Source organism: Belonocnema kinseyi, chromosome 10 (assembly GCF_010883055.1).
Source record: "Belonocnema kinseyi isolate 2016_QV_RU_SX_M_011 chromosome 10, B_treatae_v1, whole genome shotgun sequence".
In the NCBI taxonomy this organism is placed as follows: domain Eukaryota; kingdom Metazoa; phylum Arthropoda; class Insecta; order Hymenoptera; family Cynipidae; genus Belonocnema; species Belonocnema kinseyi.
The window spans coordinates 52042449-52057545 of NC_046666.1; the positions used below are offsets into that span (position 1 = coordinate 52042449).

The 15097-nt window shown below is 28.7% G+C and overlaps 1 protein-coding gene across 1 annotated transcript in view; it reads left to right on the forward strand.

Moving 5' to 3' along the window:
- Window positions 1-12415: 12415 nt before the first annotated feature.
- The window catches only part of LOC117181905 (inactive ubiquitin carboxyl-terminal hydrolase 53-like), a 41854-nt gene continuing 39172 nt past the window's right edge, over window positions 12416-15097 (forward strand). The window contains exon 1 of the mRNA XM_033374925.1: window positions 12416-12521. Coding sequence (XP_033230816.1) covers window positions 12474-12521 — 48 coding nt within the window. The 5' untranslated portion in view covers window positions 12416-12473. The remainder of the gene's footprint in view (window positions 12522-15097) is intronic.

Below are 15097 nucleotides of genomic sequence, written 5' to 3' on the forward strand. Positions count from 1 at the left end.
TGGCTTAAATTAACAGAATTTTTTTAACTATGTACGAGATTTATTCATTTGTATAAAAATTTAGATTTTATATTGTTTTATTCTAGTATTCGAATTTCACGGTAGATAGTTTAGATTTTTAGAATGCTTCAATATTGAGAAACGAAAAAACTTTGAGCAGGATTTCAAATTTGAACCAATTATATTTATTCTCAATGAAAAAAAAGTTCAATTTTTTCAAATTTCACAGATTTTTTTCAAATTTGGGTTTGGTCTTATTTCCTTGTTTTGAAAATTAAATATTTTATATCATTTTTAAAGCAAAAATAACTACACCTTAAGATTGTTTTAAACTTTCAAACTCTCTAATTCGGAAAAGGATACCAAAAATATGTAAGTTTCCTAATGTGACAGCGGAATTTAGCAATTCCAACATTTTTAATAAATAATTTGTGAAAATGTGTTTATTTTCTAAAATAATGATAAGACACGTATTTTACTGATTTGATAATAGTTTTTTGACTAAGTTAAAAGTATTTAAAATTTTTATCAAGCGAGTTAAAAAAACACAGAATCGCAATTTTTCTCTTTATTTTTTTCTAGATTTGTACTTGTAAGAAAGGAAGAATCGTCTGTCCTTGAAAAGACAAAAACTCACGTTTTTGCAAAAACGACTTAAGATAAGAAAAATGTAGAGACAAGTCGTTCCTTTTAATACTTTCTTTAAAAATAACGCCGGTGCACGATAAAATTTAATGTAACATACTCGTCACGTAAGTAAAAATCTCGAAAGAAAATTGAGAGAAAAAAAAATTATGGTGTGTTTAAATAAATTGTCTTTCAATATTTGTAGACAACTGGCAGCCGTTGTGTCTATTTTGCACTTTTATCAATTTTATATACATTCTATCTAAATAAAAAAAATTAACACACTATGTACAATAATATATACTGATGAAAATACATTTCTTAACTAAAGCAAAGATCTAATGAATAAATTAGCGTTTATAGTCGAAAAAATGTCCAAAACGACTGAGAAGACATTTGGTAAGAAATTGATGAAATCACGAAGATACGACTCACATATTTCGTAAGAAAAATGTAAAAAATTCCGAAAAATGTGAATAAATTTTCATCATAATATTATTAGGCGAAGATTTTTTAAGTGCGACTACCCATGCCATTTTCTGCCAGGAGAAATCTGGTAAAAAAATCAAAACCATAACTAAGTCGAGCCTTATTTCTAATTTTAACGATCTATCTAACATATTGGATCAATTATACTATTTTTTTATTTATATAACATACTCGTATATGGAAATGATACATAAGCAAGTTCTGGTCCAGCAATTATGTGGAATAATATTGAACCAACAACGGTAAATGGACCTAGTAAAGCTAACCGTAACTTAACACTTAACCCATATCACACAACATTTGTATAATTCTAATAAAATTTCATCATAATGAAATAACGTCTCGAAATGAAATTATCGACTCTAGTACAATAATACATGAAAATTCTCTTCCTATGAAATAATTTTACGTACACCTATATATTACTATAGACAATTTTCTCCCTGGCGATCGGTGGCTACTCGGGTGTAAACGCCGCACGAGTGATTTACCTTTACGCCCTCGCAACCGGTCTTCATTTGAATGGCGACAAGAGATACTTCTCGATTGAATTTTATATGCTTGTATATACCATATTTTATATTCTATAATCTATACATAATATTAAAAAATTTAAAAATAATTTTACAGCATTAAACGGTTAGGCAGTTTTCGCAAAAAGATGGTATTTCACCTTTTTTTTATTAAGAGTCGTTTAAAGGCCCAAAAATGATCTAAAATTGTTTTAAATTATAAAAAAATTACATGTTTAAACAATATTTTTTGAAGTCATCTTAGAACTTTTTTTATCATAAATTATGTTAAGCACTATGAAACAATTAAAATGTTGTTCTGAGGGATATTCTTTAAAATTTTAAATATAAGCACATTATAAATTGCCGACCCCCTCTGTAGGGTGTTTTTCATTTTCAAGGGTAGTATCCTGAATAAAATTAGGTTAAGATTATTTTCAGTAATGTCCACCACCATTCAAATGTGGAACAAAATTATCCACTTATGAGGATCCAAAATTAATTTTTACACAACTTCATTCACATCTGCCGAGTGGGAGTTGTTTTCCTTTTTAATAAAAGTCATAAGCTAATCATGATTGAAATTATATTTATGAGGTAAGAAGTGTTTTTCAACATTTTGAATTTCAGCGTAGGATAAAAATTTAAATTTTCCTCTCATTGGGCAATAAATCTCCACTGAATCTGGAAATTAATTTTTTTCTTAACATGTTTGTTTAGAATGATCATTTTCGGACTTCCCACTTCTGGAATATTTATAACTTCCTGGCACAACGGAAAAAGTTTCGAAAACTTTGAATTTTCAACTAAAAATGATAAGTTTTTTAAACCAAAAATGGAATATTTAAATTTTCACTTAAAAAACTACTTTTCAAACAAAAGCATAAAAAATTTAAAAAAGTGGTTTAATTTTAAGCGAAGGAGAAGAGATGAATTTGCAACTGAAATAAGAAATAATTTAAAAAAAATGTATTTTAAACAAAGGAGTTCAAATCTCAACAAAAACCATTTGATTTTTTAACTAAAAAGACCTATTTTTAACCAAATATTTGAAATTTCAAAGAAAAAGTATCAATTTTCAATAAAAAATGGAATAGTTAAGTTTTCAGTTTCAAACATTTAAATCTTAAGACTCCAGAACAGTTGAATTTTCATCCTGCAAATATGAATGACCCGCAAATATGAATTTTCGATAAAATTTTCAAATTTTTTTCAAATTCAATTTCAAATTTTCATTTTTAACCAAATTGTTGAATTTTTAACCAAGCAGAATTACTTTTTAACAAAATCCTTGAATGCACAATGAAACATAAAAATGTTGGCCAAAAAATATTAATTATTCTAATTCAAAAAAGGAAAAGTAGACTTTTTAACTAGAAGATGAATTTTCAACTTGAATAGTTCAATTGAAAATTTAAAACAAAATGTTGAAACTTCGTTTTTAGTGGAATATTCATTTGGTTTACTAAAAATCACACTTTCCATTTTTTAATTTATCTTTTTCAGATAAAATTACAAGTTTTTATTTAAAAATTGATGTTTTTGTTGATCATTTGCTTTTCTTTTGGTAGAAATTTCGTCTTTAAAAATTCAACTATTTGATTGAAAAGATAATTATTTAGTCGAAAATTTAGCTATTTTGTTATAAAGTAATCTTTTTGGCTGAAAAAGTATCTTTTTTGGTTGAAACAAATAAATAAATTTTTTATTTAAATCAGAAATTGTTTTATTTCGCTTATAAAAGATTTTGTGCTAAATCTAATGCTCAGGAAATAAAAAATTTATCAGGAAAAAATAAGTGAAAAGTTATGGGATTTTTGAAAATGAAATTGTTCGGCCACCCTGACAACATTTTCTTTATCCATTTGCATATCATTTGGTCCAATTTGGGGATTAAATGGATCAACTGGTATTTACTGTGTAAAGGTATTACCGACACAATAAGTCGCTTCGGGTGTTTTCCCCATGCTGTTTTATGCATTTGTTAAATTCTTTAATTGTTTAGTTGAATATTTAATGGAATTATTTTTTTGCTTACTACTAAGAGAAGCACTTCATTATCTGATTATTTTTATTTCGTATATTTTATTTCGTAATAATAGCTTTGAAAAATTGAACAGATAGTCCTGCAATAGGTAGCGACTGTTGGGGGTTCGATTCCTCCCAAGTTCAGAGAGCTGGTAACCATTTTTGTCAGAATTTATAACACCAAAGTCTTTATGCTCTGCAACTTCTGTCTTATATAAGAGCTAAACGGGTTATTAGTCTCTTATCTCATTGTCAAACGAAAACAGCTTTACTTTCGCTGAGGCTAGACGGTGGAACAAAGGAGTAGACGGAAGTAATCTCAAGTTCTTGTAAAAGAAGAAAGGAATCAGAAAAAAGGAACCAAACAGAATCTTCGATTCTGAGTGTGTTTATATCCTTCGCGAAAAATTAAATACGATCTTTACATAGTAAACTTCCGTCTCTTTTGCATGAACAACTGCAGCGCTCGAATTCGTGCACATCGTCGCAGAACCGGTTTCTAGAACTACTCCGATTTCATACGACAAAAAGCACACTCCGTGAAAAGACCACGCTTTGCAGAAGCTTCTTCTATTTTTGTTTTATATGCCCTTTATGTTTGATAAACGACAGTTTTATGTTCTTGCTGAATTTACGGCTTTGATGCACGAATAGGAAATGCAAATTGGTATTTTTAATTGAACATTTAATTAAAGCATTTTTCAGTACTCAGAGATTCACTTTATTAGTTGATTGCTTTTATTCCGTAGAATGTAGTAGTGGTTTTTAAAAATGGAACAGGCAGTTTTGCGATAGATAGCGACTGTTGGGGGTTCGATTCCTCCTAAGTTCAAAGAGCTGGTAACCTATTTTTTCAGAATTGATTACTACTTTTTTGTGCTTTATTAGGTTTTCTACAGATCAGGGAACTCTGGAAGTTAATTTTATTACCTTAATTGAAAATTCGTCATTTTGCTTTAATAACCCAGGTGAAAAATGTATATATAATTTATATATAGTGGACCAAACAATGGTATTTTTCATTTGTTTTTTGAACTTTTCTATGGAAAACAAATGAAAGATATCAGTGTTTTGTTCACTGTATATAAATTATATATAACTTTTTCAGGTTGGATCTCATCCCTTGTCACAAAATTGTTATCTATTTTAATTAAAAATGCAACTCTTTCTTTGAAAGTTTGTATTTTTTGGTTAATAATTCATCAATTTAGTAAACAATCTTTTTTGTGGTTGTAAATTAATCTATTTAATTGACAATTCTTTTTCTTATTACATTTTTTTTTCATTAACGATTTAACTGTTTCATTTCTGGTTGAAAATTTATCATCTTTAGATGAAAATTTTATTTTCCTGGTAGAAAATAGTTCGTCTTGGATTAAAATTCATTTTTGGTCAATAATTCAACTGCTTGGTTAAAAATTCATTTTGTTGGTTGTAGATTCATCATTTTAGTTCAAAATTGATTACCTTGTTTCAAATTGTTCTTCTTGGTTGAAAATTAATAATATTTGTTTGAAAAATTATTTATTTGGTAGAAAATAATAATATTTTAATAATTTTTTCTGTATTGTAAATTAATTTTTTCAAACTAAAAATATAAATATTAAATTTTTATACAATGAATGAATGTTTTACATTATGAATTCAACTTAATATTTATAAATTCATATATTTTAATAAAAATTCATATTTTTTGTTAAAAAAGTAATTTCCCTTTAAAAATTTGTCTTTTTTAGTTGAAAATTTGACTTTTTAAAATTGCAAATAAACTATTCCATTTTTTGTTGAAGATCGATGTTTTCAAAATAGAAATTGAAGTATTTGGTAGAAAATTCATCTATTTTGATGAAAATTCATCTTTTTTGGCAGAAAATTAATATTCTTGGTTTACAAAATATATTTTCGTCTGAACATTTATTTGGCTGATAATTCATGTTTTTTGTTCATGTTTCGTTTTTTTTTATTCAGAATTAATTTTTATAACAGAAAATTTAGCTATTCCACTTTTGTTGAAAAATGTTTTATTTTAAGTTTAAAATTCCAGAATTTCGTTAAAATTCGCCTTTTTAGTAGAAAATAGCAATATCATTAGTTAAAACTTCATCTTTTTGGTTGAATATTCATTTCCTTGGTAGAAAAATGAATTATTTGATTAAAAATACATTTTTCAAACTGATTTTTATTACAAAAATATCTATTGTAGTTTAAAGTTAATTTACTTGGATGAAAACTTGTTTTTTTTTGTTGTTAAAAATTCGATTTTCGATAGGGAATTCATATCTTTGGGCTGAAAATTCTATTTTTTTGGAGAAAATTAATTTTTTTTCTTTAAAATTCAAAATATTTTGTTGTCCATTAACTTTTTTGTTATAAATTCATATTTCAGGTTTGAAAACTTAACTGTTTTGTAGCAAATTTTCTCATTTTTACTTGAAAATTCATGAGAATTATTTTTGATGACCTTTGTTTTCTTTAATGGCTGAGAAATTTTTCTTTGCCAAAAAATAAACTATATTGTTTAGAATTCCTGTTTTATAATTAATTGTTTTAACTGAATAATGGATGATTCTATTTTTTATTCAAAATTTATTTTGTTGAGTTTAAAAGTCAACTATTTGTTTGAAAATTCATATATTTTCTTAAAAATGCTTTTTTTTGGGAAAAATTATTCTTCATGGTTGAAAATTCTTATATTTTGATTGAAAATTCAACTATTTGGTTGAAAATTCGTCTTTTTCAGTTCAAAATTCGACTATTTGTTTGAAAGTTAAACTAATTTATTGAATTTTTTTAAAGTTTCACCTATATATTTTTAATTTAACTAGTGTGCTTAAAATTAGTTTTTTTTTGTTATTCAAAAGTTCATCATTCTAGTTAAAAATTCATTTCCCTTTTTTATTTCTTTTTTAGTTAAAAATGTATGTTCAGAAACTTAAAAATTATTAATCTGTCGAATTTGGAGGCCTTTGATAACTGATGTTTAACACTTTAAATAGATTAAACTTTTGAGTTTTTTTAAAGCAAATCTTCTCCCCCCTCTCTCTTGCTTACGATTATATCTTATATATATATTCTCTCTTTATTCATGTCTCCCTTTTGTGCGATGATTTGCAATTGATATAAAAACTCCTCTCCGGTATCCCCACTACTGCCGCTCCTCAAAACTCATGCTTCCTCATAAAAAATAACAAATTTAATCCATCAGAGTTGCACTTCTGCCCTGTGGTCCCACTGCTTCACACTGGTTTTTAATTTCTATTCAAATAAATGTAAATTTTATCAGGTATTTGCACTTCATCGCCAGCAAACTTCACTAATAATGCCTTCGTAATAAATAATAATTGTTATCTTTTTATTATTGCATTACATATTTTTTGAAAATTAAAAACATTTTCAAATAAACTTACAGTGAACAAATTAATTTTTACGAAGATATTAAGAAACTAAGGTTTAGTTCGTTGCCCCCCCCCCTCCCCTCAGTACTCTATTTAGCTGATGATTCAGTGAAAAAATGTAATTAGTGTTTTTGAAATTCTGCGTATAAATAACGAAAAAATGTTTAAAAAATCTTGACAAAGGAATGCAGCCATCCCGGATTTTCAGGTGGCTGTAATCCTAATCTTGACAAGTGTAAAGGATCGTCTGTCGATGGGGCGCCGATCCTTCGATTTGAGATTTGAGGCTTGAAATGGAGACGCTGACGGTCTCCAGACGATTCTTGACAAGGATATAAGGACTATAAGGACTATAAGAAGGAACAAGGAAGATCTTTCAAAACTACACGCGGTCAAACGATAACAATGGGGCGCCATGAACCTGCCAAGATTCCGCTTTCCTTTTTCATTTCCCATAATGCTTCACAGACCCCTTTTCGCGTTTCCATGAAGTTCCTCTCTCTTACAGCTATCCAGAGCAATTCTATAGCTATTTTTTGGACAAAAATTTCTACCATAACTAAACCGTTTTCACGGGTATGCAATTTTTTTAAAAAGATGGCTACTGAAGATTGGCTCCCTTTTATGAGATTTTAACCACCGTCAACCGAAGCGAATCACTACAGTTTTTCACAAACCATGATTTTAAACGTAAGAAATAAAACTACAATTTCTAGAAATTCGTGTCTTTCTTATAAAGGATAAAATGTTTTTAATGTGTTTCCACTTTCCAAAGGATGATTTTTTTAATTCCTACTTTAAACATTCTCAATTTAAAAAACCCTATTTTGATCAGTTCAATTAAATTACAGAACAGGACTCCACTCGTAATTTAATTAAAATTAAATTTTTATTGAAAAAAAATTTTTTTTGTTAATTCGTGGCCTCCAGATGTAATCAAATTTGTGATTTATGAAGCTGAGTCTTACTACCAAATTAGCAGTGATCACATTGTGGTCCAATTTTATTGAATTGTTAAAAACATGTTTTCGAGTTTTTCTCCGCGTAAAAACCACTTTTGGTCTTTTCTCTTTTATCATTTTTTTAAGGAATTCGTATTATTTTTCCTGTTTTCAAGAAACTTTCCCTTTCCCCCTTCTTTCTCATTTTTTCGCTTAAATGAGAACTGAATTAATAGAGCCCAAGAAGAAAATCCTACTATTTTGGTTGTAAAGCTTATTATATTTTTTCTTCCGAATACTCTTAAAAATCATTGCTTGAAACCCTCTGAACTATTCTATCTTTTACAAAATTATTCTTCTTGGTTGAAAATTCATTTTCTTTTACGGTTCATCTCTTTGGTTGAAAATTGAACTATTGCCTTGAAAACTTTTTTGTTCTGTGTGTGAATTGATTTTTTAAACCTAAAATTAAACCATTACCTTTTTGTCAAAAATTGATATTCTTAATTGATAATTAATTTTTCTGGTTGGTTATTCAACTACTTGCTTGAAGATTATTGTACTTTGTTAAAAATTTATCTTTCGTAGACAATTAATCTGTTGGTTAAAAATTGATCCTTTCTTTGTTGTTAAAAATGCAACTCTTTGGCTGTAAATTAATCTGTTTTTGATAGGGGATTCAACTTTTTTGTTGAAAATTCGTCCTTTTTGTATTGAAACTCAACTACCTGGTTTCAAATGAACTTTTTTGTTAAAAATTCAACTATTTGGTTTAAAGTTAACCCATATGATTATAAAAATTTAACTATTTGGTAGAAAATAGCCTTTTTTGTTGGAAAATTATATTTTCTGCTTGAAAATTTAACTGTTTTTTATAGATAATTCGTCTTTATGGCTTCTGAATTCAACTATGTAATTAAAAATCGAACTATTTAAAAAAAAAACCGCATATTTGTTTCAAAGTTCAAACATTTGGTTGTAAATGCAACTGTTTAGTTCAAAACTAATTTTTTAAAATGGAAATTTGTCTTTTTGGATTGAAAATTTAGCTGTTTTAGCTGGTCTCTCGAAAACCCTCGAAAATTATAATTTAGCTCCCTGGTAATCCTTTCAAAGAAATAGAAATCCCCTACAATTTTTTGTGATTCGTGAAATCTTTTTAAATATTTAAAATCGATTGAAATCTTAAAATTTCCATGAAAATCTTTGAAATCTTTTTAAAATTCGTTAAAATCTTTGAAATACGTGGGAATTTTTTCGAACTTCTGGTAATACTTTAAAATATATTAAAATCTTTTTTAATTCATTACAATTTCTTTAAATCCCTTAAAATCATTTATAATATTCGAAAATCCTTTAAAATTTTCTTAGATGTTTTGAAATTTTATAAGATCTTCAGAAACTTATGGATATACTTTAGAATATTTTGAAATCTCTTAAAATCTTTTAAAATACCGTTAAGTCATCGAAACACCGTTAAATTTCCTAAAATCCATTAAAAATCTTTAAAATCTTTGCAAACTATTGGAAATCTTATAAAAATTAACTAAAACCCTTTAAAATTTTTGAAAATATTCTGGTATTTTCTCAAATTCTTTGGCACTTCGTAACTTCTTCTGATATATTTCAAAATCTTTTAAAATCATTTGAAATTAGTGACGCATGTCGATCTTTTTCATACAGAGTCGAGATTTTCTCGAAACATAATCAGATGGGATTAAAGTTTGATGGAGATCAAGAATCTATAATCCCTTGAAATCGTTTAAAATTCTTTGAAAAAAATTTGTAATCCCGTTTACGGTGAAAATAAAACTTTCTAAATGTAAAAAGAAAACACACATAAATTTGAAAATTGTAATTAAATTACGGACTCGGATTTCAATTTAAGTAAAATTCAATTTTTATTGAATTTATTGACATACAGATAAAATCAAATTTAAGATTTATGAATCTGAATCTGAGAGCCAAACGCTCAAGTGTCCTTAATCCATGAATATATTAGCCTATTTTTTCTTTAATTTTTTAAATCTGGTTTTACAGTTTTTATGCGTATAAAAAAGAACCTTGGAATTATATAAAATATTTAAAATTAGGAGTTATGAACTTGTTTTAGAAAAAGTAAAACATTAATAAGAGTATTAATAAAATTAGTGAACAGACTAACTCCGGCTAACAGTTTTTGTTTCGTTCCATTTGAAATTAGCTTTAAAATTAAATTACATGGTACTGAAAAATATTTCTGTTTTAATTCAACGCTTCTGAGCTTCTTTTTTAAAATTATATTTCAATCTTAAATAATTGAAAATTGAAAAAATCATTGTATTTTTCATATTTAAAGCTTTGAAACTAAAATTGTTTTATTTTGCTACTCTTCAAGTCGAGTTTATCTTATTTTAGTAGGCATATTTTTCAGGCAATGAAGCGTTTAAATTGTAAAGCTTTCGAAATTAATTCTTTCATTAATACAAACATAAAGTTATTATTTTTTAAAACAATTATTTTTAACTGCTTCAAGTCATATTTATAAGTTTTTACATATTAAAAAAAAGTTTCTAAACAAATTTTCAAATTTTTTTAAAAACTCTTGAATTTGTAAAGTTCTCCAGAATAGACAAACTTTACTGATTCTGTATGTAGCGAACCCTACAATTTTTTTAATGCAAGAAAAGCTTCTCGTAACAATAAATGTGACAACTTTTTCAAAATTGTTAGATTTAGAATCTTTCCAAATTGAGTGACATGAAAAACATGAAATTGTTATAAAATTATAACTGAATCGTATTAAGAAAAGTACTTTAAGTGAAGTTCACAATATTAATAAATATTAAAAAAATATATAATTTTTTTAAATACTAAAATAAATTGTTTAACAATAAAATAAATACCTTATTTTATAGGCGGTAATCGAGAAAAATAAGTTTCATCCCAATACCCCTAACGGAAGAATGCCACTTAGAAAAGTTGATTATATTAAATGAATCTGACTCTCGAATTTTATTTCACTAATTATTTTTATTTCACGTCGGAAAATACAGCGCAATCCTAATATAAATATCTGAAATATGCGGTTGATCAAATAAAATTTTTTATAAACATATTGGGATTAAATTTTTTTGTTATTGCTAAAAAATTGATTTCAGTAATTTAAAATTAGTAAATTTATATTGCCGTTTATAAATGTTACAAACTTCAGTTACATAAGATAGTTAATCAACATAATATCATCAAAATTAGAAAAGAATAGGAAAGATGCTAACTTAAAAAAATGTATTTAATCTTGAAGTGTAAAATGGCCTATACGAGAATTCCGTTATTTAGTGTCTTTTCATATATGACGTTAAGTGTCGTATAGCATCAACTCTCCAACGGGAGTTCTTTCCCAACTTCCACAATCAGCCATCCTTATCTCACCTTAAATTTAATTTATTCCCAACCCATCATCCAACTTCTTGCTTCTCCATCCATTTAATTTCCAATGACACTAATTTCCCATCCCAATTACACGGGCATCACCTACATCTACAAAATCAGAATTATACATTCCCTTAATTTCCATACAAGTTTTACGCATGGTAGGCCTCGTACTCAATACTCGTACACACGATGCTCTGGTTCAAGGTCCCCCTTCTCTTGGTCCCTGCGAGATACTGCGTACAAACTTCAAGTGAAATACGAAATGAACCCCAAATTACTTATTCTTTCCCAAATCAAGTTGCGCAACGAACGCGTAGCGTAACGTAGCGTAACGTAAAACGTAGTCGTGAGACTTTTCTTTACCGGTTCTTCTCTTCCTCGTCTTTAAAATCCTCTCCGAGTCTTGTCCCCCACTTTCTCGTCGCCACTCAATACCTGGGTCTTAGGTCCCCTCTCTCTCCAAGCCCTCGACCCATTCCCCTTTTTCCTCTCCCACTCTCCTCTCTCCCCCAATACTTCTTTTCAGTCCCCTCCACCTGAAATCCAACTGACCCGGGGCCTCTCACCCACGCCGGTCCTCATAGTAAAGATGGCCGTTTCTTTACACTGTAGTACTCCAGCCTCTATACTCTATACTCTATAGTGTCTATACTTTCTACATAAACTATAGAAAGCTTGCACCAGAGCCTATAGAATGCTTCCGCGGCATCGAAGTCTCCACTGAAATAACTATAGTCTCTCAACAGCGGAACCGCGTTTTTAGTTCCTCACCTGTCCATTGGAGTCCTCCGCGGCGCTGGTGTCGCTTTCAAGCCGGCGAGGCCCTATCCAGGCATTGTTGCATCGACGCCCGCGTCAGAAAGTACCTTCGAGTGTTCCTCTTTACGTGCAGTGCCTTTTTTTCGATAAAACGAGTAAAAGTTAAGTGTACTCGTGACAATGAAGACGCTCGGTGTGCTTTGCAATTTTACTGAATTCAGTGTCAAGTGACGACCCCGTTATTTACGATTACACGTCGACAGTGCTTCTGGATTATACACCCTTTTCGATTTGGAGAGAAAGGCGAGATGAAGCAGGAGCGACACAGAAGGCAGGCGCTATTCCAAATCGCGAAGGTAAATTTCGCATTTTTTTTCACACCACGAGTTTGATTTTATCGGGACAAGTTCAACCTGACCCCGATTTTTGCGATTCCCGCGTGGTACGCTTTCGAGAAGAGCTTAAGGTGGGGGACACTTGTTGATCCGCGGAGAGTCAAGACACCGGTTTAACAAGTTTTTCGTTTATGGATTTAAGATTCTGGATGTTATTTTCTTACAATCGGCGAGGGTGAGGCGAAGGACGATATTTTATTTTGAATAGGAGATTCATATTTAAGGGGATATAAATTTAAGTGTGAGCCATACTTGGCTGGGGATTGGTTGGGCTTTAGAGATGATAAATTTGTGATTTTGTTGGTCCGCTGAGAAAGGAGTTATAGTGTGTAAAACACTTTCCGGTATTATTGCTAAAAATGTTTTAGCTTCAAGTGAATATTCATGCAGTGAGCCTGGGAACCAATCTTCAGCTTGGTTTGCCGCAAATGCGAGTTGCGGCTTGGGGAGTAACGTTATTTATGTAATATGCTGCTGGAAAATAAAAAAAAAAGTTCTTCATTTTTAGTTTTTGGTCTCTGATAATCTGGCCCAAATTCGGCTATATTGCTTTAATGTAGATGCTTCTTCAAGCGCTACTTGCAAATCACCAAACAGGATAGCGTTTAAAGATCCTCGGCTGAGTCTACCGAACCGCTTCAGTTCGCGGCTTCGTATTCATTGATTTCCAAAGAAATTTTCGATTCATTATTCATGCCTTCAAATTTAACTCTCGGATATTTAAAGTTAGAATTTTCTTCTAGAATTTTGGATTTCTGAAATGAATGCTAAGAATTCTAACACGAGGATATCTCAAATTGTTGGTTTATTCCAACTCTGAAAGTAACTTCCTCTATATCTCAATTACTGGAAGTGCATTGAGCCTATAATTTTTTTTCTCGGTCGCCTGCAAACATCATTTTTTGAATTCCGGATAGAATTACTTCAGGAGTGAAAACTGAATCAAGTGCCATCAGACACTGCCTCAAGCAAACTATATTCCTCACCATCGATATTTTAACAAGATCAGTTTCTTCGGAGAATCTAGTTGCTAATGCTGATAATCCACGATCAATTTAATCTTTTTAGACTCTCGTTGCTTGATCACTTCATTTTCAGTTATATCAACTGCGAATCTTTAATCAGTTTTTCTTCCCGTCTTGAACTTAAACCGTTTAAAAACTGCGTAACATTATTTTTTTTAAATGCAAAATGTGACATAACACATTGAAAATCCAAACTTGTATACCAATTTTTTGAAATGCTTAAAAAAGAAAAGAGTGATTTTATTTCACAAAAAAAGTATCTAAATATTATGTTTGTAATGTTTTTTATTTTGTTCTAGGCGTTTACAGATTTCAAAGTTTTTTTCCTGTTCTCCGCTCTATCATTTTTTTTAATTCCTCTTTTTTCCCCGGTTTTCCTGAAACTGCGTCTCTTTGTCATTTTTCCCGCTTAAATGTGAACTTAATTAATAGAACCAAATAAGAAAATGCAACTATTATTATTTAAAATTTCACTCTTTTTCGTGCAGAATACATCTCGTTTGGTAAAAAATTCTATTATTTGGTTGAAAATTCATATCGGTAATTTAAAGATTCCCCTCTTTACGCTGTAAATTGAATTATTTCGGTAGAAATTTCATCTTCTTTGGTCTATTTAGTTAAAAATTCAGTTGCTTAGTTGAAAGTTAAACTACTTTGTAAAATATTATTTGTTGTTTTTGAAGATTCATCAATTTAGTTAAATTTCAACTATTTGGTGATAAATTAAATTTTTTCTTAAAAATTGATATTTTTCAGGTTTAAAATTCAACTGTCATGTAGGAAAGTCATTATTTGGGCTAAAAATTATTTTAAAAATGGTAGAGAATTAAAATATTTGATTGAAAGCTAACATTTTCATTGAAAATTCATTTATTTCTGTAGAAAATTCTTCTTTTTAGTTAGAAAATTGATCTCTTTTGTCAAAAATTCTATCTTTTTTTTTGTAAAAACATGCAACTGTTTTCGTAGAAAATTCAAGAAATGCTTTTGAAATTTAACTATTTGATAAAAAAATTCACTTTTTTGTTCAAAATTCATATAATTGAATTGTTTTGTAGAATATTTATGTATATTAGGTTGAAAATTCAATTTTTTGGTATAGAAAATAAATCTTCTTTCTGGAAATTTCATCTTTTATAATTGAAAATTAAACTATTTAGTTTAAAGATGAAGCAGTTTATTATAATTAATATTTTTAACATTTACAACTTAATTGTATTTTTTTGATAAAAATTATTTTCTCAGTGTAAAATTAAGTATAATATTTCTTTAGAAAGTTTATCCTTTATAAGTTAAAAATTAAACTTCTCGATCGAGGATTCAACTATTATGTTAAAAACCAGCCATTTTTGTGAAAAATCAACTAATTTGTTTAAAAAATCAACTATTTGGTTGAAAAGGCATTTTTGTCGGTCATTCAACTGATTTGTTTTGTTTTTGGATAACAACATTTATATTTTTTGTTTGATTCGACTATTTGGTTAGAAATTGACTTTTGTAGATTGAAAATTA